The 22,796-nt window shown below is 51.0% G+C and overlaps 2 protein-coding genes across 2 annotated transcripts; both read right to left on the bottom strand.

Annotated features, from left to right (window-relative positions):
* Positions 1–101: 101 nt before the first annotated feature.
* On the bottom strand, positions 102–12,333 carry GIPC3 (GIPC PDZ domain containing family member 3). The gene is made up of 7 exons (XM_036737645.1): positions 12,254–12,333; positions 11,275–11,701; positions 7,756–7,941; positions 5,316–5,496; positions 3,828–3,940; positions 3,547–3,641; positions 102–3,159 (listed from the first exon to the last, which is right to left on the bottom strand). Exons 1-7 carry the CDS (start codon positions 12,331–12,333, stop codon positions 168–170), a joined length of 4,074 nt encoding a protein of 1,357 aa, XP_036593540.1. The 3' UTR covers positions 102–167.
* Positions 12,334–12,495: 162 nt separating this feature from the next.
* HMG20B (high mobility group 20B) lies at positions 12,496–19,014 on the bottom strand. The gene is made up of 10 exons (XM_036744419.1): positions 18,963–19,014; positions 18,343–18,432; positions 17,770–17,896; positions 17,471–17,674; positions 16,904–17,024; positions 16,678–16,724; positions 16,379–16,451; positions 14,062–14,277; positions 13,740–13,872; positions 12,496–13,402 (listed from the first exon to the last, which is right to left on the bottom strand). The coding sequence occupies exons 2-10, from the start codon at positions 18,378–18,380 to the stop codon at positions 13,390–13,392; spliced, it is 972 nt and encodes a 323-aa protein (XP_036600314.1). The 5' UTR covers positions 18,381–18,432; positions 18,963–19,014; the 3' UTR covers positions 12,496–13,389.
* Positions 19,015–22,796: the final 3,782 nt, after the last annotated feature.

The following is a 22,796-nucleotide window of genomic DNA, read 5'->3' as shown; positions in this document are numbered from 1 at the left end:
CACCAGCCTTCTTTCTTTAACCAGTAAGGACACATCCAGACATAGGAATCACTTTTAATATCCACATGCCTCAAGGTACAGACAGAAGCAACTGACTGAGCACTGTGGGGACCTAGATGCCCTTCTCCCCAGTTCTGGATCACCTTATGGGTCTCTGAGCCAAAGACTCAGCAGATGCCAGAGCTAGAGGAAATTGAACCCCCTGTTTCCATCTGGCCCCCATGGCTCCACTTGATTCCAATGTCTCCTCCTGGGCCCTGACCCCAGCTCTCTGGGACCCAGGCACTCTGGGTAACAGGAATGGAACCATCTTGGGGAGGGGTCTGTGACAACCCACCCTGACCAGGAAGGGACCCCTGAGGAGTAGGAGTGGCCCCCTGGATCCCAGAGCGGGGTTTTGGGGGCCCTGAAGGAGGATAAGGGGAAGGACCTCTGGTTAGGGGGATGGGGACCAGGGGATTGTGTGGGGAACTGGGCTGGGGTATGGGACCGAAGCTGGAGGGGTCTTGTCTGGAGGCCTGTAGCTGAGAGCTGGGGCCTTGAGCCAACTTCAAAGGGCTGACGAATTGGGCTGGCTTCTGGGGTCCAGAAATCTGAGCCTGTTTGGGAGTTTGCATCTGGGGGTCAATGGTCACAGCTAATTTCTGGGAACTAGAACCCTGAATTTGCTTTGGGGGGTCACATGGCTGTGCTGATTTCTGGGAGTCTGGCGTATCAACTAGCTTCTGAAGGCCAGTGCACTGAACCTGTTTTGTGGAGTCAGAGAGCTGGGCTAGCTTTGAGGGGCTAGAGAATTGAGCCTGTTTTAGGGGGCCAGAGGGCTGAGCTGGCTTCTGGGGGACAGAAATCTGAGCCTGTTTGGGGGGATCAGAGAGCTGAGCCAATTTCTGATCCTGTTTTGGGTCAGAAATCTGGTCTAACTTCTGAAGGTCAGAGCAATGGGCATATTTTAGGGAGTCAGAGGGCTGGATTGGCTTCTGAGAGCCAGAGAATTGAGCCTGTTTTGGGGGGCCAGAGGGCTGAGCTGACTTCTGGGGAGCAGACATCTCAGTTTGTTTGGGGAGATCAGAAAGCTGAGCCAATTTCTGGAGGGTAGAATGCTGATCCTGTATTGGATCAGAAGACTGGGCTAACTTCTGAGGGCCAGAGCACTGAGCATGTTTTGGGGGGTCAGAGAACAGGGCTGGCTTCTGGGGGCCAGAGAATTGAACCTGTTTTGGGGGACCAGAGGACTGAGCAGACTTCTGAGAGCCAGGGAATTGGGCCTGTAATGGGGGGTCAGAAGGCTGAGTCAACTTCTGAGAGCCAGAGAATTGAGCCTGTATTGGGGTGTCAGAGGGCCGAGCCAACTTCTGGGGAGCAGAGTGCTGGGCCTGTTTTGGAAGATCAGAAGCCAGGGCTGACTTCTGAGGGCCAAGGCGTGGAGCATGTTTTGAGGGGTCAGAGAACAGGGCTGGCTTCTGGGGGCCAGGGAATTGGACCTGTATTGGGGGGTCAGAGGGCTGAGCCAACTTCTGGGGAGCAGAGTGCTGGGCCTGTTTCACAGAGTCAGAAGTCTGGGCTGGCTTCTGGTGACCAGATAACTGAGCCTGTTTTGAGGGGTCAGTGATCTGAGCCAACTTTAGAGGGGCAGAGAGCTGGGTCTGCTTTGGGGGTTCAGATGGCTGTGCTAATTTCTGGGGGCCAGAGAATTGAGCCTGTTTTGGGGGATCAGAAAGTTGAGCAGGCTTCACCTCTTTTGAGAGATCAGAGGACTGGGTCACCTTTTGGGGGCCAGAAAACTGAGCCTGTTTTGGGGGGTCAGAGATCTGAGCCAGCTTCTGAGGATCAGAGTGCTGGGCCTGTTTTGGAAGATCAGAAGCCTGGGCTGACTTCTGAGGGCCAGGGCACTGAGCATGTTTTGGGGAGTCAGAGAACAGGGCTGGCTTTTTGGGGCCAGGGAATTGGACCTGTATTGGGGGGTCAGAGGGCTGAGCCAACTTCTGGGAAGCAGAGTTCTGGGCCTGTTTTGGAGGTCCAGAAGACTGAGCTGACTTCTGGGGGTCAGAGAATTGAATCTGTTTTGGGGGATCAGAAGATTGAGCTGGTTTCAGGAAGCCAGAGGACTGAACCTGTTTTGGAGGGTGATAGGCCTCGTCTAACTTCTGGGGGCCAGATAATTGAGATTGTTTTGGGGAGTTAGTTGTCTGGTTCAACTTTGTGGGGGCAGAGTGCTGGGTATATTTTGTGGGTTCAGCTGACTGCGCTGATTTATGGGGGTCTAGGGTCTTATCTGGCTTCTGAGGGTTAGAGCACTGAGCCTGTTTTGGGGGGTCAGAGGTCTGAGCTGGCTTCTGGAAGCTAGAGAACTGAGCTTCTTTTAGGGAATCAGAAGACTGAACTGGCTTTTGAGGGCCATAACACTGAGCCTTTTGGGGAGGTTCAGAAGACTGGACCAGATTATGAGGACCAGAGCACTGAGCCTGTTTGGGGCGATCAGAAGGCCAGCTCTGTTTTGAGGACCCTGAGGGTAGGACTGGTTCCTGGAGGCCGGAGGATAGAGACTGTTTTGGGGGGTCAGAAGTTTGGGCTGGCTTCTCAGGACCAGAACCCTGAGGCTGTTTAGGGGGCTCAAAAGGCTGTACCATTCTCTGGGAGCAGGTTACCCGAGCTAACTTTGGGGAGCCAGAGCCTTGAGCAGGTTTTTGGGAGCCAGGACACTGGACTTGTTTGGAGGGTGCAGAGGACTGGGATGGCTTCTGGGAGCCAGGAACTGGGGCCATCCTCTGTGCACCAGAGGGCTGGGCTGGCTTTCGGTGGCCAGAGTACTGAGCTTGTTTGGGGGTGTCAGAAGCCTGGCCTAGCTTCTGATGGCTGCACTGAGGCTGAGCTGACTTCTGGGGACCCGCTTTCAAAGCCTGGGTCTGGGGGACTAAGCTGGGGGTCTTGGGCCGGGGCCTAACAGGCGGGGGCCGGACCAAGGTTTCTGGGCCATCCTGGGTTCCAGGGTTCTGGGCCAGAGACCTGCCTAGCCGCAGGCTTCCTTGGCCTCTCCTATCGCTGCCCACACTTCCACCACAAATTCGTCGGGGAAGGCAAACTCGCCCAAGACGGAGTCCAAGCCGCGCGCAAACTCCTGAGCGCTCTGAGTTTCTTTGGACGTCTCCACCAGAGTTGAGGCTGATGTAAAGGTAGAGTGAGGTGAACCCCGGAGCCACAGATCCCATCTCCCATCCTTCCTATCTCTTGACTCTCATCTTCTCCTGACCCATTGTGTATCCCCTGGCCCATCCTCTGATCCATTTCATCCTTTACCTCCCTCTGATCCCATCCCAGATCCACCCCCCACCTTCCCCTGGCTGCAGATTTCAGCTAATCTCTTCCTTCTTCCCCACCACCCAACCTCCTGGAACCCTCCCATTCCTCCCCTCCAATATCTCTGTGTCCCTCTCATTAATGCCCCCATTTCTCCTCCTACTCCCTCTTATTCCCCAGCTCCAGTGGCCCCTCCCCACACCCTGTGGCTCCCACAGCCCCTGCCCCTCCCCAGGGTCCCCACAGGCTTACCCTGGCCCCTTACCCAGGTCTGGGTCCCGGATGCCCATGTAACTCTCCAACAGGTCATCCACCCTTCGGGCAGCCTCCTCCTCAAACTCACTGGGCTGGGGCAGGAGGGAGGGGGGTGGGGTCAAAGATTTGGCCCCCAGGTCAGGCAAGGTGGGGAGCATTGTAATCCATGAATCCAACTATACCCTTCCCTCCCAACTCAGCATCCACCTTATCTTGGGCCCATTGGGGAACCCCCAGAAACCTGGGCTCCTCCTTCTTTCCCACCCCACCCCACTCACCACCTCCTCCACTGTGGCAGAACCCCGGGCCCGGAGGCGAAGAGTCTCCCTCCCACTGGTCACCTTCCCTTCCCCAGGGCACTTGCTGCTCCTGGTCCTCTGGCCGATCATATCTAGAAGACACGATGTAGGAAAGACAGTCAGGGAAGGAAGACTCTTAAAACCAGTACTAGTTCTAGTGCTCTCTAGAGCACCTACTCTGAGTAGGGCAAGTCTAGAACTCCTTCCTAAAAAGCCTGTAGCTGATTTTCTCTAGAACCCATTATGGTTCCAGATCTTGTCCCTCATAGGCAGCTCTAGAACTTATGGTCCATCCAGAGCTCTCTCCCACTGGCAGCAGAAATATCTCTAGGATCCATAGTGGTTCCACATATCCTACTCCACAAAGCAGTGGCTTCCATGAACTTCTCTAGAAAGTCCTTCTTCCAGAACACTAATCCTACCTAAACTTCCTTCCACAGCATTATTCCCTGGCCCACCCCCAACTCAGCTACTCCAGAGCCTGTTGGGGAACTATTTTCAACTGCTCTTGAATCCATGTGGATGGCGTCATAGAAAACAGCTCTGAACCAGGAGATCTGAGTCCAGGTCTAGTCAATCCACTTGCTAACTGTGGGACTACAGGCAAATTAGCTAGCCTCTCTGAGCCTCAGCTTCCTCATCTATAAAATGGGGGTGTTCATATTTGTGCCACCTTCTTCAGCTCGTCCAAGTACTTTGTAAACTTTAACTGCATGGGTGATCCCAACCTTCATGACTTCATGACTTCAAGTCCCTTCATGACTTGAGATACGGCTCCATGAATTGCTATGACTGAACAAAAGTCCTTACCTCCTGGCCAAACTTCTAGAAGTATGTGTGTCCACACTTCCCAAAGCCAGCCCCGGGACAACACACATACAGCCAACCCCCTAACCCATTCTTGGTAAGATCCAGTTATCTCTCCTGCTTGAGTTCTATTTACAGAGCCTTTGAGAGCCCACCACCCCTTTTGGAGATAAAACTTAGAGACTACCATTCTGCTCAGGTCCTCCTTGGTGAAGAGGGGACCCTAGGCTCTTGAAGAATATGCCAATGGGGCGCAAATTCTGACAGATCTTGCTAAGATGAAGAGGTGACTGGATTGTACCAAGTATGGGCTCAGGGACAAACTATATGTGTGACATTGAGCCAAACAAAGTGGCAAGAGTTTCATCAACAGATAGGCTTCCTGGCCACCAAGTAATGAAGCCACAATCAATCACAAAGGCCATCTATGTGAAAGAGTCAAGATCTATCCTCATAGGAAAGAGCCACATTGATGAGATCCAGGCTCTCTGAAGAATCAAAATGTCAATGTGGCTTCTTCTGTCACTAGTCCCCAAACCCATCCCTTGGCTGCCCTTAGAGCAAGACTGCTGCTCTAGAACTTGCTCCCTTTCCTGGTTCTCTCTGGACCGCTCCAGAACCCTTACACCATGAGCTCTCTTCTCCCACTAGCTGCCTCACCAAAGGCCCTTTTGGGCTGCACCAGCCTCAGGGTGAAGGGCTGGGCCTTGGGCAGCTCCCGGAGCATCTTGGCCACCTCATAGTGTCGGCAGCCCACGATGGTCTGGTCATTGATGGCCTCAATGCTGTCGCCCACGCAAACTGCCTCAATCCGATTAATGATGCTTCCTTCCTTGATCCTCTGTGGGGAGGAGGACAATGGAGAAAGGGCATCAGGAAGAGTTCCCTATCACCCTTTCCACTCACCTCCGAGCCCCTGAGCATCCAGCCCCAAAATCTGACCCAAAGGGTTTCTGAGCATTCTTAGCAATGGGACATATCCCACATCTCCCCACTCTCTCCCAACCCCTGATTCAGTGATCTCTAAACACTCATAGTAGCTAAGCACATTTCCCTGGAGATTAAAGATCTCTAAGTACTCAGTGAACAAGCTCATCTCCCTTGAAGACAACATATTATTCAGCATGCCTAGTGACTAAATATATCTCTCTAGAGAAGAGCACTCATTGATTGAGAATGTTACTCTGGGGATATTCCTGGTAATCAGGCATATCTCTTTAGGGATGATGAATCTAGGGGATTTCTAAAACCTCATAGAGACTAAGGTCTAGGGATCTTTACACTTAGTTAACAAGGACATCCCTCCGTCTGGGAGGGATCTCAAAGAATTTAGTTACCAAGCAAATCTTTCCCCCAGCCAAATCTCCCTCAGATTGGCTAAGGATCCCTAAGGGCTAAGGACGAGATTTTTCTCCTGTTTTTGCCTCTTTCCCAGGTTCTAATGCATGGGGCCCAGCTTCCAAGTCTACACTCCTCTTCCTTGTGGTACCCGTCCTCCCCCTTCCAAAACTCCCACTGGTCTAATTCCATTCCCTCTAAAAGGTCTTAAAGCCCTGGAGAAAAGGGAAGCCATCCTCTCGCCTGAAGCTCATCTATGCCCAACAGGATGTAAAAACCTTGAGGACAGGCACTGGGTCATTTTTTGTCTCTGAGTCTCTAGTACCTAGAACAGCGCCTGGAACATAGGAAGCGCTTAATAAGTGCTTGTCTAACACGGTATCTGTAAGGACTAACTTTGATCGACTTGGCTCCTCTCATCAATGCAAGGTTCAAAGACAGCTCTAAAAGACTCATGATGGAAAGAGCTATGCACATACAGAGAAAGGATTATGGAGTCCGAATACAGACTGAGGCAAACTTTTTGCTCTCCTTTTCTTTTTCCTTCTTTTTTAGTTTCGTTTCTCCTTTCTCATGATTCATTCCATTGGTTATGATTCTTCATTACAACTGTACTATCATGTAAATAAGTTCAAAGTGAAGGCATATGTAGAACCTACATTGGATTATGTGCCATCTTGGGGGGGAGGGAGAGGAGAGGGAGGGAGAGAAAATTTGGAACCCCAAAACTTGTGGAACTGAGTGTTGTAAACTAAAAATAAAAATAAATTTATTAAAAAAATAAGTGCTTGTCTATTGGTTGAGGTTGGAGATAAATAAAGAACCAGGGATCATGATGGAAGTAAATGACAACCAATAAAAATTTAAAAAAAGAAAGAAACTACAATCTGATTTCACAGGGCCCATGAACTTGGATGGAAAGGAAAACACCTCTTTATTTTTAACCTCTAACTGAAATTTAGCATTTATTTAAAAATTTTATTCTGAGAAGGGGGCCATCAAATGGTTTACGGAGGGAAAAACCCATTTGCACAACACACTTTGGAATTTAATCAGCATCATTAAATTTTTGCCATCACTTTCTTAAATCTGGGTAATCCAACAAAGCAAGAGATTTAGCACTAATTTGTAGTGTTTGTGGATTGCTGAGGTGTAAGTATTCACGCTGAAAATTTAACAATCAGCTCAGTGAGCTGCTTAGGGCTGACTCCAACATGCTCCTGGCATAGGCTTCATTAGATTGCCAAAGAGGTCCAGAAAAAAAATGGTTAGAGACCCTTGATTTAGGGGAAACATCCACAAAGAGTACAAGACCTATTGTAACACTAGGCAAATAGAGCCAGGCTCTTTTGTGGGAGTAGGGAGCAGCTTTAGAGACCAGTGGGATCATTTCACTCCTATCCTCAGAATCAGTATCTCATGCCCTGACCATACGGTGTGTGGGGTGAAACTGGGGGAGGTGGGACGGGGAAGGGTGGGGGTCAGGAGGTTGCAGAGAGTTGGGGAGGTCCCAAACCTAGAATATCAGAATTGAAAGGGTCCTTAGAATATAACATAAAATGTTGGAGTTCAATGAGGCCTTAGTTAGATCAGAGAACTGAAATGGACCTTAGGAACCATTCGCCCCATCCCTTTCATTTTACAGAGAGGCCAATTTTACGAATAGGTCCAGAAAGGGAAAGGCATTTACCGGAGCTCATCCAAGAACTCAGGTCTCCTGACTTTCAGCCCACTGCTTTTTCTGTTGTCCAGTCCCCAATACCTTGATGAAGGCATAGCCTGCCCCGTTGTCTGTGATTGTGAGCCCCAACGCATCCTCTGTCTTTGTGACTTCCACCTCCTTGGTTTCACCGCGTACATGGGCGAAGATAAAGTCCTCCAGCCCAATCTGGCCTCCCAGCAGTTTCTGCATGTCCACCTTGTGGCTGTTGAGAGTGCAAAACAGAATCTGCCTCCCCACCAAGAAAATGGGGAGAGAAGAAGCCACGTGGTTATTGGGAGAACTCTGGCCTTCACTTCCCTGCCAGCCCTATCCCAGAGAAACCTAGGCACTTGTTCAATTCCGTTGGAATTCAATCCCATCAGAAGGACTAAACAAGCGCTTTACATGAGTTAGATGCTCCCTCTTTCAAAACAGAGAGAGTCCTTAGAACATAGCATGATAGAACAGGGAATGGCCTTAGAGAAAATCCTTAGAACATATGAAATCTCTCTAAGATCTCTGTTCTTTCATTCTGTGTTCTAAGGACTCTCTCTAAGGCCTTTCCCTGTTCTCTCATTCTCTGTATGTTCTAAGGACTTTCTAAGGCCCTTCCCTGTTCTCTCATTCTATGTATGTTCTAAGGACTCTCTAAAGTCCTTCCCTGTTCTATCATTCTATATCCTAATGCCTCTCTCTAAGGCCCTTCCCTGTTCTCTCATTCTACATCCTAAGGTCCCCCTCTGTTCTGATACTCTCCATGCTAAGTTCTTCTGGCTCTCACATTCTATGTTCTGAGGCCCCTCCCTGCTCTGACATTCTATCTGCCAAGAGCTCCTCCACCTCTGACATTCTATGCCCGAAGGTTCTTTCTTGACATACTGGGTTCCCATGTCCCTCCCGTCTCTGACAATCCATGTCCTGAATTCGTTCCAGTTGACATCCTACGTTTTGTTCTCCAAGATCCCTCTAGCTCTAGAGTTCTAGAATTTCAGGAGTCTAAGTGATCTATTCACTGGGAAATCTAGAACAGGCATTATCACTTCCATTTAACAAATGGAAAAAGTAATGCCCAGACAAAGGGCGTGACTTGCCAGGGGTCACACAGCAAGCCAGCTGCAGAGCCAACACTGAATCCATTTCTCCTGACACCACCTGGTTATGGTCCACAATGCTCGGGGTCCCCCAAGGAATTTAAAGAACAGTCTTAAGGAATGCCCCTCTCTTCCCCAAGATGGTCTTTGCTGTCCCTTAGAGCATTCGATACTTTGGAATCCCCTCTCTTTCCACAGCAAGACTTCCAAAAGCCATCTCTACCCATTATGCTTCTGACCATGCAGGGTCACCAAGACAGGAACCTAGAGGTGGCTAAGTGCTAGAATTGATAGGGTGCTAGGCCTGGAGTCAGGTACACCTGAGTTTAAATCTGGCCTGAGAAACTTATTACTTATGTGACCCTGGGCAAGTCACTTAACCTCAGTTTCTTCTATGGAAGAAATAGAAATATGGAAAAATGTAAAATGCAAATAATAGCACCTACCTTCCAGGGTTGTTGTGAGGATCAGATGAAATAATATTTGTAAAAGTGTAAAAAATTAGCACAATGCCTAGCACATAGTAAGTGACTGAAAAATTAATAACTATTCTCTCCTCTCCTACTTGGGGAGTTCCTTTGATTCACATTTCCCCTGCATTATTTCTGAATCAGCACCATTTATTTGCATCAGGTTGTGACCTGGGATGGTAGATTTAGAGCTAGAAGAGATTTCGTTTGAGTCTGACTTGCTCATTTGACAAGTGAGGAAACTGAGGCTGGGAGAAGTTAAGAGAATTGCCCCAGATGACAGAGATCCATCAGCAAGGTCTTCTGACGTCCTCTTGACTAGACCCCAGGAAGCACACTTCTGTGGCCTGGAGTGTTTGGAGACAGAGAAACAAGGGAGCAGCAGATACCAGGCTAAGGTATCCAGGTATGGTGGTGGCAATGAAAGGGGACAGTTTAGGGAGTAGGGTGGATCTGCAGGGCCTCACAAGTCTCTACTGAACTGCCCTGGATTGAGTCTCTGACCTCACAGAGTCAAGCAGGCACATTCAAAGGCCAGTTTTCTGATTTTGATCTGACGATGGTCAGGGATCCGGGAAAGTTTATAGCAAATAAAGTCCTGGGGCCAAATACAAAGTCTCCAGATGGGCTGGGGGTAGGGGTGAGGGGGTGCAGAGTAGAAAGAGTCCAGGGATCCAGCCTCCATCACCCCATCCTGAACACTCAGCTCCAGAGGCTCCTTCCAGCCTCTCCTCTTCCTCACAGCCTAGAGTTCTGGGTGGACCCTACTGGCTTTGTTCAGGATCCATGTCCCATCCCCACCTGCCAGCTCTTTCTTTTCTGGATCTCTCCTGAGATCACCTGCATCCCAATTTCTGGTGACTAAGTATCCTCAGCCCATATCTCAAAGTTGAAATCGTGCCTCCCCCCTCCCCAAGGGATACTTTGCCACCCTGATGGAGGTGCCCCAGCATCTATAGTCTGGAGATAGCTCGTAGCTGACATCCATCGCCCTCCTGTAAGAACAAGAATTGCTAAAGCTAGGCTCAGCTAAGTGGATACAGCACTGGACCTGGAAAGAGGAAAACCTGAATTAAAATCCTTTCTCAGGCACTTACTGTGAGACCCTGGACAAGACATTTAATCTTTGCCAGTCTCTTTCCTCACCTGTGAAATGGGAATAATAGAGGGGCCTGGAGTCAGGAAGACCTGAGGTCAAATCCAGCCCCAAACACTTACTAGCTGTATGACCCTGGGCAACTCACTTATTTAACCTTGTTTGCCTCAGTTTCCTCATCTGTAAAATGGAGAAGGAAATAGCAAAGCGCTCTAGTATCTTTGCCAAGAAAACCCCAAATGGGGTCACAAAAAGTTGGACAGGAGTGAACAACAACCCCTCCCAGGGTTGTTGTGAGGATCAATCCACATTTATTAAGCCCCTACTGTGTGCCAGACCCTGAGCTAATCAATGGGGGTCAAATGAGATCACTTTACAAACATCTTCAATGCTACATAAATGCTGTCTGTTGTCACTGCTGGTTGTTAAAGCATTTTCCACACCTGATCTCCTTTGAGCTTGACCATGACTCTAGGAGGTGGGTGGTACTACTGGGGTCACAGCATCAGACAGTAAGAACCAGAGGGGACCCAGAGTTAAGGGACTTATTCAAGGTCATTCAGCACAGCACCAAGAGGGAGAAATCAATCAACCAATCAATATTTATCAAGTGCCTACTGTGTGCCAGGCACTGTGTCAGAATACAAATACAATGAATGAAATTACCTCTGTTCATAAAAAGCTTACAAATCTAACATGTTTTTTGTTACTATGCCCACTTAACAGATGAGAACACTGAGAGTCAGAGAGAAATGGCTTGCTCCCAGTTAGCAAGGATCGAGGTTAGGAGTCTCAGGGCTCCAAAGGCCATTACTCTTTCCCCTACTCCACACACTAAGGGAATGGGCTCCTGGATCTCCGCAGACCTGGGACCTGCCACCCTAGCCAGGGATCTAAGGACTGGGAGTCGGGATTAGCTCACCTCGGTGGGGGAGATGCCGAAGGCTTCGGCAATCTTGGCATACAGCTCCCGGACATTGGTGAAGCCCTCGATCTTGCCCGTGGGGCTGCCATGAGCCAGCTGGGTGTGGAACACCAGCCGGGGCCGGATGCGAGGAGTGCTGGGGACCGGGGCTGCCTGCTCAGCTGGCGAGGGAGGGGGCGGCCGGGGGGCAGAGGGCTGGGCCCCCTGTGCCTCCCGGGCCCCTCCACTCTCCATGGGCTTGCCCAGCCACACAGGGGGCCCCAAGCGTCCGACGGCGCCGGCCGGATCCGGGCTGCTTCCTTCCCCCCCTTCCCCCAGCTGCCCCCGCCTACTCCTGCTGACAGCTGAGCTCTGGCCTGTAACACAAGCCCAAGGGACAGCGGCGGACACAGGGAACTTGATCCTGGTCCCAGGTAACTGACACCTAGGGAGGGAGGAGCCAATGAAGGCCCAGGTGGTGGTGGGGAGGGGGGGGCCAGGTGTCCCTGTGCCTCTGACTGCTCAGTACAGCTGCTCCCTCTCCTGGGGCCTTGACAGTTGGTACCCAAAGGGAAAGATGGATCAAATGGGTCCTCTCCACTCTCCCCACACAGAATCGCCATCCATTTAGAGCTCATCTGGAGCGGCCACCTTTTACCAAGGAAGGTGAGGCCCAGGAAGAGAGACTTTCCCAAGGTCACTAGAGCCCTGAACCTAGGCAGGTTCAGCATGCCCACCAAGGATGTTTTCCCAAACTTCCTCATTCTAGTCAACGCAGGGAAGAGAGCCCCTGAACCTAGTTAGCAGGCTCTTCTCTGTCCACTCCCTTGAGTGACCTCGGCCTGTTTCCCCTTCGGTAAGACATTACCTGCCTCCCTCCCAAGAGGGTCATGAGGTTTAGAGATAACCCAGCTATTATCATGCAAGTTAGGGGGAGGGGGAAGCTGCAGGCACTGCCAGGTCCTATCATCCCTCTGGTAACAAGACCTGCCCTTACAGGAGGGTTGTCTGGGCTGGGGTGAGACTGGTCCGAGGGCAGGTCGGCAAGGGTAGGGCCTTTGGTGCCCTCTGAGCCATGGCCTAGAAAGAGCATCTGGAGGCCTGCATGGACACCTCAGAGTGCAGGGCCCAACCACCCAGGTACAGAACTGGAGTCAAGGTGGCTGCTGGTCCAGGTCAACCCTTTCCTTTTATCACCCTGCCCCCCACCAACAAACCCACCAGACAGAGACCCACAGATTTGAGCTGAGTCGATTTTTATTTAAAAAGTTGATTACTGTAGTCACAGCTGCTGCCTCCAGGAAGGCCTGCGGGCTATAGAGGAGAAGCTGCCTGGCTCCCTACACATGGGGAGGCAGGGTGGGGAATAGAGAGGGGAGGCAAGGCCTAGGGAGAGGGCTGGGGAGGAGACAGACAGGAGGGGAGATGTCCTAGGAAAGGACTTGATTTTGTAGATCAAGGGGAGCTACTAAGTCTTCTGGAAATCCCAGGCCCAGGAGAGGCTCTGACCCGCCTCCCCCGGTCTCCCATTCTGGGAGGGAGGGAGCTATGAGAAGGTGAGCTGAGTCAGTCAGTGTGAGAGAAAGAAAGTGCAGGAGAGGGAGTCCAGAGATGGAGCTAGCTCCTACGTGCTTAGGTGTGGTGCAGTGCTATGTTGTATCTGTGTGAGTTGGCTATGCATGCCACGGGTCCTATCTGAGCCCACATGCTGCTATAGGCACCACCCAAACAATGGACTGTGGGGTTAACACATGACACATGTTCTCTTGACCCTGCCCCATGCAGGGGGGAGGAAAAAAAGTTTAAGAGAGCTTAGTGATCACCCTGGAGGTTGGTGGGGTGGGACACAAGCCCTGGAGAAGGCAGGAGGATCTGGAGGCTGGGGCTTCCCCCACCCCAGGAAGGCACAGACAGGACTCCACAAAACCTATCAAGCAGCTCCCCACCCCCTTGCCCTGGATCCTGACTCAGCTCCACGGCTGGGCAGACCCTGGAGGAGATACGGGGAGGCCCAAGGCTGAGCCCTGCCCCATGAGCCGGTAAAAAGGGGCCAAGGGGCAAGACTAGATTGCTGGGAGTGCTCCTTCCCAAGGATGGCTCTGGATCCACAGCGGCCCTTCCTCTGGCCACTATTCACAAGTGCTCGCTAAAGATGGACAGGAAGGAAAGGACCCATCAGTAGGAAGAGGGGAGGAGGAGCCCCTACCAGCCCTGCCAAGACCCCACCCCATACTGAGCCCTACCCATCAGGTTTGGCTTCTCAGAACAGATCTGGGCCTTGGGGTGGGGAGGAGGGGAGGCGCATCCCTTAGGTAGTTTCCACAGTAGTTGGATAAAGCAGGTTCCAGTGATCTGCCCTCTCTGGGTGGAACACACCAGGCTCATCTGATCTGGGGGAAGGCGTGCCCTCTCCCCCTACGGACCCTGCCCGGTGGAATATTCCCACTAAGATCCCCTGTCGGGCCTGCTCAGTTATCCCCTACCTGGCTATCCGAGATAGGATCTCCTTGATGCGCACGATGAGCTTCTCATGCTGCAGGGGGTCCCTCTCAATGGCCCCATGCAGCTTGGCCATATAGAAGTCCAGGGTACTAAGTGTTGGGGTTTCCCCAGTGCCTAGTGGGAGGGAAAGGGAGGAGAATGCCAGGGTCCTAGAGAAGATGCGTTTCCCCCCCGCCCCACCCATAGGTATTTCTTGGCAGGTAGAAGTGGGATTCCTCAAAGGAATCTGGGTTGAGTGGAGGACCCTGTGCAGGCGTGGGACATGCCAGGAGGCCCAGCCCCCCCAGAAACAGAGAGGCTCACCAGGCACAGGCAAGGAAGCAAAGCTGGCTGTGAGCGCCTGGCGGACGGCTCGGAGCTGCTGCTGCAGGGCCAGGGTCCGGCGCTCTTCCCTGGCTACCTCCTGCTCCAGCCGCTCCCGGGCGCTGCTCATGCTCTGAGTATGACGCTGGAGGACTGCGTTCTGCTCCTCAAAGGCCACGTTCATCTTCCTCAGACGCCGGAGCTCCGCTTCCCTGGCTGGAAGATGGGAAGCCCCCTCAGAGCCTGTAGGCCCCCAGCTAAAAGAAACCTCTGGGCCCAGGCGAAGATACTCAATCCAGAGCCGTGATCAAACCTCACTGTCCTCCAAGGTCCAGCTCAGGGTCTGCCTCCTGAAAGGAGCCCACACTCATCCCTCCTGGAGCCCTGGGAATCTACTCTTTAGTCATACAAGGCTGGAGCAACCAGGGACCATCGGGTGCATTCCCCTCAACTTACACATAAGGTGAGATTTCTAAGAACTGACACTGACATAGCCATTTAAGGTTGGTGGAGCACTTTACAGTGTTATGTTATCTGATCTTCAAAGTCATCCAAGCCCCCAGGTGCAGCCTGAACCAGATCAAAATATAATTGGGAAATGTTTAAACAAAAAATGCCACACACCACAGATGATCCATCTCTATTTGAGTTTGACAGCACTGCTCACAATTCCCTGGGCTTGCCCTACAGGTCTTGGCCCCATTTTACAGATGAGAAAGTGGAGGCAAACAAGAAGTTAAGCAGAATGCCTGTGATCACACAGCTGGCAAATGCCAGAGGCTGGGTTTAAACCCAGGTCTTTCCTGATCCCAAGTCCAGCATTCCTGCCCCACTGCCACAGAGAAAGGATTTGCCCAACAGGTCACCAATGCTACCTGGGAAAGGGACGACCATCAACTGCCCCATGACTCCACCCAGGATGTCTGTGACTCTTTCTCATGGGACTGCCTAGCCTCAATCAACAAGCATTATTTATACAGCAGCGGGTACAAAGAAGGGAAAAACAAACACAACACAGGTCCCTGCCCTCAAGGAGCTTACAGTCTAAAGGGACGCCAGCTCCCTTCCCTTCACATCCCCAGCCCTCAGTGCTTGGCACATAGTAAGCCCTTAATAAATGCTTGTGACTGACTCCCCTCTCCCTCCAACCCATTCATTCCAGGTCTCCTGGGGCCATATCCAAGCCCCCTCTTCCTCCTCCCCACATCCCCCCATTCTACTGTTCTTGTGCCATTCCTAGAAGGTTCTCCCTTTTAGAACCCATAGCTTACTTCAGGATTCAGCTCTCCTCCTTCAGAAAACTTTTCTGCTCCCCTCAGTTGTGGGTGCTTCCTTCCCCAACCATTGTGCATTTTGTATGTATCTTGTATTTAATTATCTGTGACCATGCTGAATCCCAGGGCTTGGCATTAGGTACTTAATAAATGCCTGCTGAATGACTGAGCCAGGACTCAAACCCAGGTCTTCTGGCTCGAAACCTGGTCCATTCTCCATTATAACCTGGGATATAAAGCACTTCCCTCCTCATCCTCTAAGGAAGGTGGTTACAAGAATTATTATTGCTACGTTAAAGATGGGGAAACAGGTTCGTTCTGTAAGTGTCCTGGGTCACAGATGGTGAGATCAAGAGCTGGAAGATGCCTGGTCAGTGCCCCAGGCCCAGGGAGTTTAAATGATTTGCACGTGGTCATTGAGTCAATAAATGTTAATGGCAGTGTGGGACTAGAACCCAAGCCTTCTCAATCTCAGCCCCGGACTCTCTCCAGTGCTGTACTGACCCTCACAACAAAGATTCTCTCCGCCTCACCCTTCTGAGGTGCAAACAAATATTGTCATTCCCAATCAGTCACAAAGAGTGCAGTGACCAATCCAGGACTGAACACAGGTCATCTGATCTCAATGCTTCCTTGGTGTGCCTCCTCTCCCCAGCCAGACCTGCTCCTCGTGGGAAGGCGGGCAGAAGGCCTTCTCTATCTCCTCTCTCTAGGATGGACAGATAGTCATCAAGAGTGAAAGAGTGAACCTCTGCCCGATTCTTTTTAGCCTCTTTCAGCAATTCTGGACAGTTACTTCCTGCCAGCTGTCCCATCCTCACAGCTTTGGGTGGCATCCTGAGAGCTCTGGTCAGCCCTGAAACTTCTAGCCAGAGACCTGGGATGTAGCAGGGTCAGAGGGACAGCTCTGGCCAGGGCGGACACTCCAGGCCTGACTCTCTCCATTCCCCTACTCTCACCTGATCCCTGCCCCCAATGACACATGGCTTTTGTCTGTCACCCCAGAGAGAGCAGGAGGAGGAGGCTCAGTGAGTATGCCTCACCTTTGTTCTGGTCCAAGAATTCCTCGGTAAAGATGGGGACATCGAAGGTGGAGAAGCTATCGAAGTCCCCGCCCTGGAGGGTGGCAGAGGAAGGCAGCATTACTGGGGTTGGCAGAGAAGAGAAGAGACCTCTGCTCGGCCCCAAAAGGCCCCTCCCAGTCTTTCTGTCAGCACAGGGGTCAGCACAACTCTTCACTGCCCTCTTCTGGCGCCCACATGACAGGCCTTCCTTCCTCCCTGCCCTCCCTGCTGGAAGCATGGAACAGAGCCCCTCCCCCAGAGTTCCCAGGGCCCCCTACCTTGTGTCCATTCAGCAGAGTGTTCATGGCTGAAGCACCTGGGTCTTCTAAGGGGAAAGGAGAAGCGGGTGAGGGTCCTGGAGGGTGGAAAAAGGGGAAAGGCCCACCTCAGTCCCTCCCTGGGAACCCCGCCCCTAACACACACCCACATGCATACACATATGCACATGCCTCATACTCATGCAGGCACACGCATAGACACACAAACATACGCATCCACACATGCCTTTCTTGGCTTTCTTCTCCTGGAGTTTCTCTGCACACATCTTGTATGCCTCAGACTGCTGGTATTCACGGAGCTCCTTCATGTACTGCTGTTTCTCCCTCTCTGCCTCATCCAGGTAGCGCTGGGGACAGAGATGGGAACCAAATGGGAGGGTTGCTGGTGCATGGACAGGGAAGGTGAGGGAGGAAGGGCTGGATCCTCGTAGAAGGGAAGACCCCTGGCTGGGATTCACTAGAGGAAGAGGAGGAGGAGGAGGAGGAGGCAGTGGAGGCATTGATGTAGAAGGAAATCTGGCTCTGGAATAAAGGGCCTGTATTTGAATCCTGCCCCAGGTGTATGACCTTGGACAAATCCCTCGGCCTCCCAGGCCTCAGTTTCCACATCTGTAAATTCAGAAGACTGTACTAAGCAGCCTCTGAGGTTTTCCCCAGCTCTAGATCTAGGATCCAAGGATCCAACACAGAGAATTGATGGAGAAACCTTGGCCATACAGAAAGAGCCTGGCGGCCAGTTCCAAGGGCTTCTGGGAACTGCACAGTTTCCAGGGAGGGGTCTCCAGGTTCCCACCTGCTTGTCTGTGGGTTGTAGCTTGCTCCACTCAGCCCCCAACATCTTAGTGATCTCAGGAAAGGGCAGGTCTGGGTGCAAAGTGCGGATCTGCTCCCGCCTCTCATTGAGGAAGCGAACATAACCAGTGACAGGTGCCTTTGGCCCATTGGGAAGAATCTTCTTCCTCTTTTTGCCCTTGGGCCAACCTCGCTTCTTCACGGGCTGGGGGAGAAAGGCAGGGAGAGTGACCTTTGGGGAGAAGGCAAAGGGCTGGTAGAAAGCCAGGGCCCCTTCTCCCACAAGCCTCAGGCACTCACCTCCTCTTCCGAGGGCCCTTTCTCCATGCCACCAGCCCTAGGGCCTTCCACTTTCTCTTGCTTCACAGGAGCCAGCCCTGCAAGGCTCCCCGGATGCTGCTGTCCTGGGACCTTCCCGGTGCTTGGCCTGGAATCCAAGCTGTCCATGTGTCAGGGCTCCAACAGAGCCTCCCAGGGGCCCCACCACCACCCCCATCCCTATTCCCACCTTCACTTAGAGAAAGAAGTGGGGGGTGGAGAGAAACCCGTGGGGAGCATAGGGACCAAGTCAAGTCGGGGCAAAAAGCATTTATTTACTCTTAGCATGGTCCAAACACTACTAAGAACTGGGCTGCCTAGAATGGCACAAACCGACCCCGCCTTCAGGGTGCTCACAGTCTAATAGGGGAGACAACGGGGAAGCAGCTGCATACAAAGAAGATGCAGATAGAGTGGACAGAAGGTAACGGGGGGCAATCTCAGATGATGTTGGCGGAGCCCCGCACGGACCCCAGAACGGAGTCTTCTGGAGACCCTGACACCCGGCCCCCCCGGGCCTGGCCCCGGGGGGCATCCTACTAGCCCATCACTCACAGGAAGCCTGGGACTAGCTGCTTGGGGCTCTGGGACATGACCGACAGCCCTCTCCAATCTCTGCCGCCGTCGGGGCGGCCCTCTCTGAACCTGAAAGACAAGAAAGCACACGTCGGCAGGTGGGGTAGGGGAGTGGGAGGGAGGCACTGCCCCAGAGCCTGGCCGAGAGCGGAGAATGGGATCTGGCCGCCTCAGTCTGCACTTCTGTAGAATGGGCTAGACAGGGATACGCCTCCCCGACTCCTAACCCAGACATCATTCATTATCCACAGAGTGCTTAGAGATCTCCGACGAGAGCGTCTGTGGGCGTGGCTTGGGGGCGGGCAGATGAAACTCCCCACTGTTGGAGGAGGGGGGAGGGGGATGGATCCCAAGGGGTGCGAGTGGGTCACACAGCTGGACCCTGGGGATCCCCCCGGATCCCCTCCAAGTCCAAGGCAGCGGGAGGGAGGGGAGGGACCCGGTGGATCCCTTTGTTGGGGGATCTCCTCCCCCCCACCCGGCGAGGGGATCCTGCCCGCCTCCCCGGCTCCCCCGACTGCCCAGCGCCGATCGTTTAGCCCCCGAACCCCCCGGGGCCACGATCGCCCCCGATCCCCGGGTCCCGCGGCAGATTTTACCTCCTGAGCAAACTTTCTTGGATCTTCGGGTTCGGACTCTCAACCGCCCTTGGCCCCGCCCCTCGCCCCGCCTTTCCCGAGTCCAGCGCCGGTAGGGAAGGGGCCCCGCCCCCAACTCACGCTCGCATGCTAATAAGTGGGGCTGCGAGCTCTGGGATTGGGTGCAGTCTCGGGTGCGGGGCAGGGCTATGTAAATAGCACCCGAAAAGCGGCTAAGGGATTGGTTGTAGGAGGGCGGGGTTTCGGGTTGGGCGGTGGAGCGTAAGGCTGAAAGTGCGTCAAGTTTGGCTGCGCCAGACCAGATTCGGACCAATCCGGGGAGAGTGCCTCCTTGAGGGGCGGGTCTTCTGAAAGGGCAGGAGGCCGACCCAAATCCTCCGGCCCCAAGCAATCCACTCTGAAGAAACCCGCGTAACGGAATGAAGGCTTCCGCCCAAGTAGCCTGCTGGTCACCCTGCAGCCGCCGGGGGGCCGGACCTGAGTCTGGCAAGTCAAAGTTATGCGTCCCAGGGAGAGGGGATGTGCTCTGAGCGTGCTTTGAGATCCTCACTATCCCAGCTCTTCTGAGTCTCTCTTTCTCTGTCTGCAAAATGAGGCTTGATTAAATACTCAAGTCCCTTCCAGCTCTGATGGCGAACCCCAGAATCTCCGGGTTGGGCGGGTACCATCTGGTGCAACTGGCATCTGAACAGCAAGGGTCGTGGGGTCTAGGCTTGAATACCTCTAGCGGCTGGAGAGCCCACTACTTCATTCCCAAGCGACCCTTTGCACCTTTGGACATCTATCTCTAGGTAGGAAGTCTGTCCTCATCCGTCGGTCTTAAGCTTGGCACCATTCTGTTTTAAATTGTCTTTGCGTTGCTGGCTCCTTGCAAAGTACCTTGCACGTATAACATAGACTCTTAACAAAGCATTGTGTAGGGGTTGAACAGGACCTAATCAGCCAGACAAGGTTATAGCCAATCAGCCAAAATTTACCAAGTCAAAAAGCATATATTACGCACCTAGTATGAGCCAGGCACTGTGCTAAGTACTGGAGATACCAAGGAAGGATAAAACAGCCCTTGACCTCCGGGAGCTCAAATCTAGTAAACAAGTGTCTATTATGCTCCAGGCTTTGTACTAGTCTCTAATGCAAAAAAAAAAAAACCAACAAAAGATATAAATACAAAAGCGAGACTATAAACAACACGTCCAAAGATCAGTAAATTCAAGATATATACAAAATAGAAGCACAGTGCATTGGGAGAGCAAGAACTACTAGGGGAATTGAGCTTTGAAGAGAACCAGAGGTTCCAAGAGGCCAAGAGAAAAGGGTACATTGTAGGCAATAGTAGATAAACATTTATGACAAATACAAAGACGGTTCCTGCTCTGAAGGAGCTTATAATCTAATGGAAGCCAATACACAAAAGGAAGCTGAAAGGGATGGAGGGAGAGAAGAAGGGGTAAGTGAAAGTGATGGAGAGGTCTAGACAGCTGTGAAGCTGGTGGGCAATGGGGAGAAGACCATGGGGAGTCCCAGGAGCCCATCAAAGGGACAGAGGGGAGTGATGAGATGTGAGTATTAGGCAGATTCAATCTTTTTTTATGTTGTATTACATTTTTAAAATTTATTTTGTTAAACATTTCCCAATTACGTGTTAATCTGGTTCTACCTACTGAGGAGTTTTGCAAGAAGGCCAGAAGTTTGATAGCTCTGGTCTATAGTATTTCACCAACTAGCTGCCCCACCTTGGCAAGGATCCACACCTAAACCCACCCACAGGTTGCACTTTATCACAGCTCCCTCACAGTTTCTTTTTTTTTTTCAATTACAATTATCTTTTTCCCCCACTTAATAGTATTTTTTCTAATTACATGCAAAGATAGTTTTCAACATTCACTTTTATAAGGTTTTGAATTCCAAATAGTTTTTCTCCCTCTCTTCTTCCTCCCCCCTCCCCAGGATGGCAAGCGATCTGATATAGGCTATACATGTCCAACCATATTAAACATATTTTCACATCAGTCATGTTGTGAAAGAAGAATCAGAACAAAAGGGGAAAACCATGAAGAAGAAAAAAGGAAAAACAGTATGTTTCAATCTGCAATCTGATTCCATAGTTCTTTCTCTGGATGTGGATAGCATTTTCCACCATGAGTCTTTTGGAATTGTCTTAGATCATTGCATTGCTGAGAAGAGATAAGACCATCAAAGTTGGTCATTGCACAATGTTGCTGTTACTATGTACAATGTTCTCCTGGTTCTGCTCACTTCACTTAGCATCAGTTTATGTAAATCTTTCCAGGTGTTTCTGAAATCCACCTGTTTATCATTTCTTATTGCACAATAGTATTCCATTACATTCATATACCACAACTTGTTTAGTCATTCCCCAAATGATGGGCATCCCCTCAATTTCCAATTCTTGGCCACCACAAAAAAGAGCCGCTATAAATATTTTTGCATGTGTGGGTCCTTTCCCCCTTTTTAAGATTTCTTTGGATAGTGGTATTGCTGGATTAAAAAGTATGCACAGGCTCTCTTCTTCTTAGCGCCATCTTGTCGACTTCCATTGCGCCATGAGAGCCAAGTGGAGGAAGAAGCGAATGCGTAGGCTGAAACGCAAGAGGAGAAAGATGAGGCAGAGGTCCAAGTAACCAGACTGTGCTAACCACGGAGGCCACAGGAGCAGAGATGGAATGACCCTTGGTGACATCAGGAAAGCAGAAACCATCAGGAGACATCACCATCTGGAAAAAGGATTCTTACCACCATCTTACCACCTCCCTGACTGAAGGATATGCCATCATTTAATGAAAATTCCACCAGCTTGACTCTTGACTCTGTGCCATGGGACTTTTGTCATTCCGGACTGATTGTTTTCCTTGTGGCTAAGTGTAGCACACCTGCATAATAAATCCTCAGTACTTTCTTGCGTGAAAAAAAAAAAGTATGCACAGTTTTATAGCCCTTTGGGCATAGTTCCAAATTGCTCTCCAGAATGGTTGGATCACTTCACAACTCCACCAACAATGCACCAGTGTTCCAGTTTTCCCACATCTTCTCCAACATTTATCATTTTCCTTTCTTGTCATATTATTCAATCTAATAGGTGTGAGGTGGTACCTCAGAGCTGTTTTGATTTGCATTTCTCTAATCAATAGTGATTCAGAGCATTTTTTCATATGACTATAGATAACTTTAATTTCTTCATAGGCAGATTCAATTTGCAGGGTAATGAGATTTCCCACCTTGAACATGAGTAGAGAGAAGGGGACAGATGAACAAAATGTTGAGGAAGAATCAACAAGTTTAGCAATTCATTAGATGGAGAGAATGAATGAGTAAAGAGTCCAAGATGACCAGAGGTTGTCAGGATGGCAAGAAAAATGGTGATACATGTAATAAAGAAGTTAGGAGGAGAGGTGTGTTTAGGGAGATAGATAATGAATGCTGTTTTGGACATGATGATGTTGAGTCTGAGATGCCTTATGGGGCACTCCAAAAGGTTGTTGGAGATTCAGACTGAATGGAACTCAGGAGGGAGATGAGAACTAGATATACAGGTTTGAGGTTCAGCCTTATATAGATGATAGCTAAATCCATAGGGGATAATGACATCATTTTAAGGGTATAGAAAAGGAAAAGGAGAGGACCTAGGACAGATCCCAACCTTAGGGAGCACTCCTTCTTGGCAAAGAGCCAATGAACCCACAAAGAGCACTGAGAAAGATCAGACTGATGGTGGAAAGAGAACCATGATAGAGCAGTGTTATGAAAACCCAAACAGAAGAGAATTCATAAGCTTATCAACATTTTTAAATGTTGCAGGGAGATCAAGAAGTATAA

The sequence above is a fragment of the Trichosurus vulpecula genome, chromosome 1 (genome assembly GCF_011100635.1).
Source record: "Trichosurus vulpecula isolate mTriVul1 chromosome 1, mTriVul1.pri, whole genome shotgun sequence".
Lineage (NCBI taxonomy): Eukaryota > Metazoa > Chordata > Mammalia > Diprotodontia > Phalangeridae > Trichosurus > Trichosurus vulpecula.
The sequence above is the reverse complement of the archived record's forward strand: the minus strand, read 5'-3'. Positions and strand labels throughout refer to the sequence as shown.

Bases quoted from the DNA above. Each gene is read 5' to 3' on its own strand.
- GIPC3 (XM_036737645.1), bottom strand. From the start codon at position 12,333: ATGGCTCAGAGGGCACCAAAGGCCCTACCCTTGCCGACCTGCCCTCGG. The intron at 7,942-11,274 runs GTGAGCTAATCC...GTGGGGAGGCAG, and splicing joins TCGGCATCTCCCCCACCGAG to ATTCTGTTTTGCACTCTCAA. The intron at 5,497-7,755 runs GTATTGGGGACT...TCCTCCCCACAG, and splicing joins CAGGCTATGCCTTCATCAAG to AGGATCAAGGAAGGAAGCAT.
- HMG20B (XM_036744419.1), bottom strand. From the start codon at position 18,380: ATGTCCCAGAGCCCCAAGCAGCTAGTCCCAGGCTTCCT. The intron at 16,725-16,903 runs GCATGTGTGGAT...CTTTCCCCTTAG, and splicing joins GGAGAAGAAAGCCAAGAAAG to AAGACCCAGGTGCTTCAGCC. The intron at 13,873-14,061 runs GTGAGCCTCTCT...CCCTCCCACTAG, and splicing joins TGCTTCCTTGCCTGTGCCTG to GCACTGGGGAAACCCCAACA.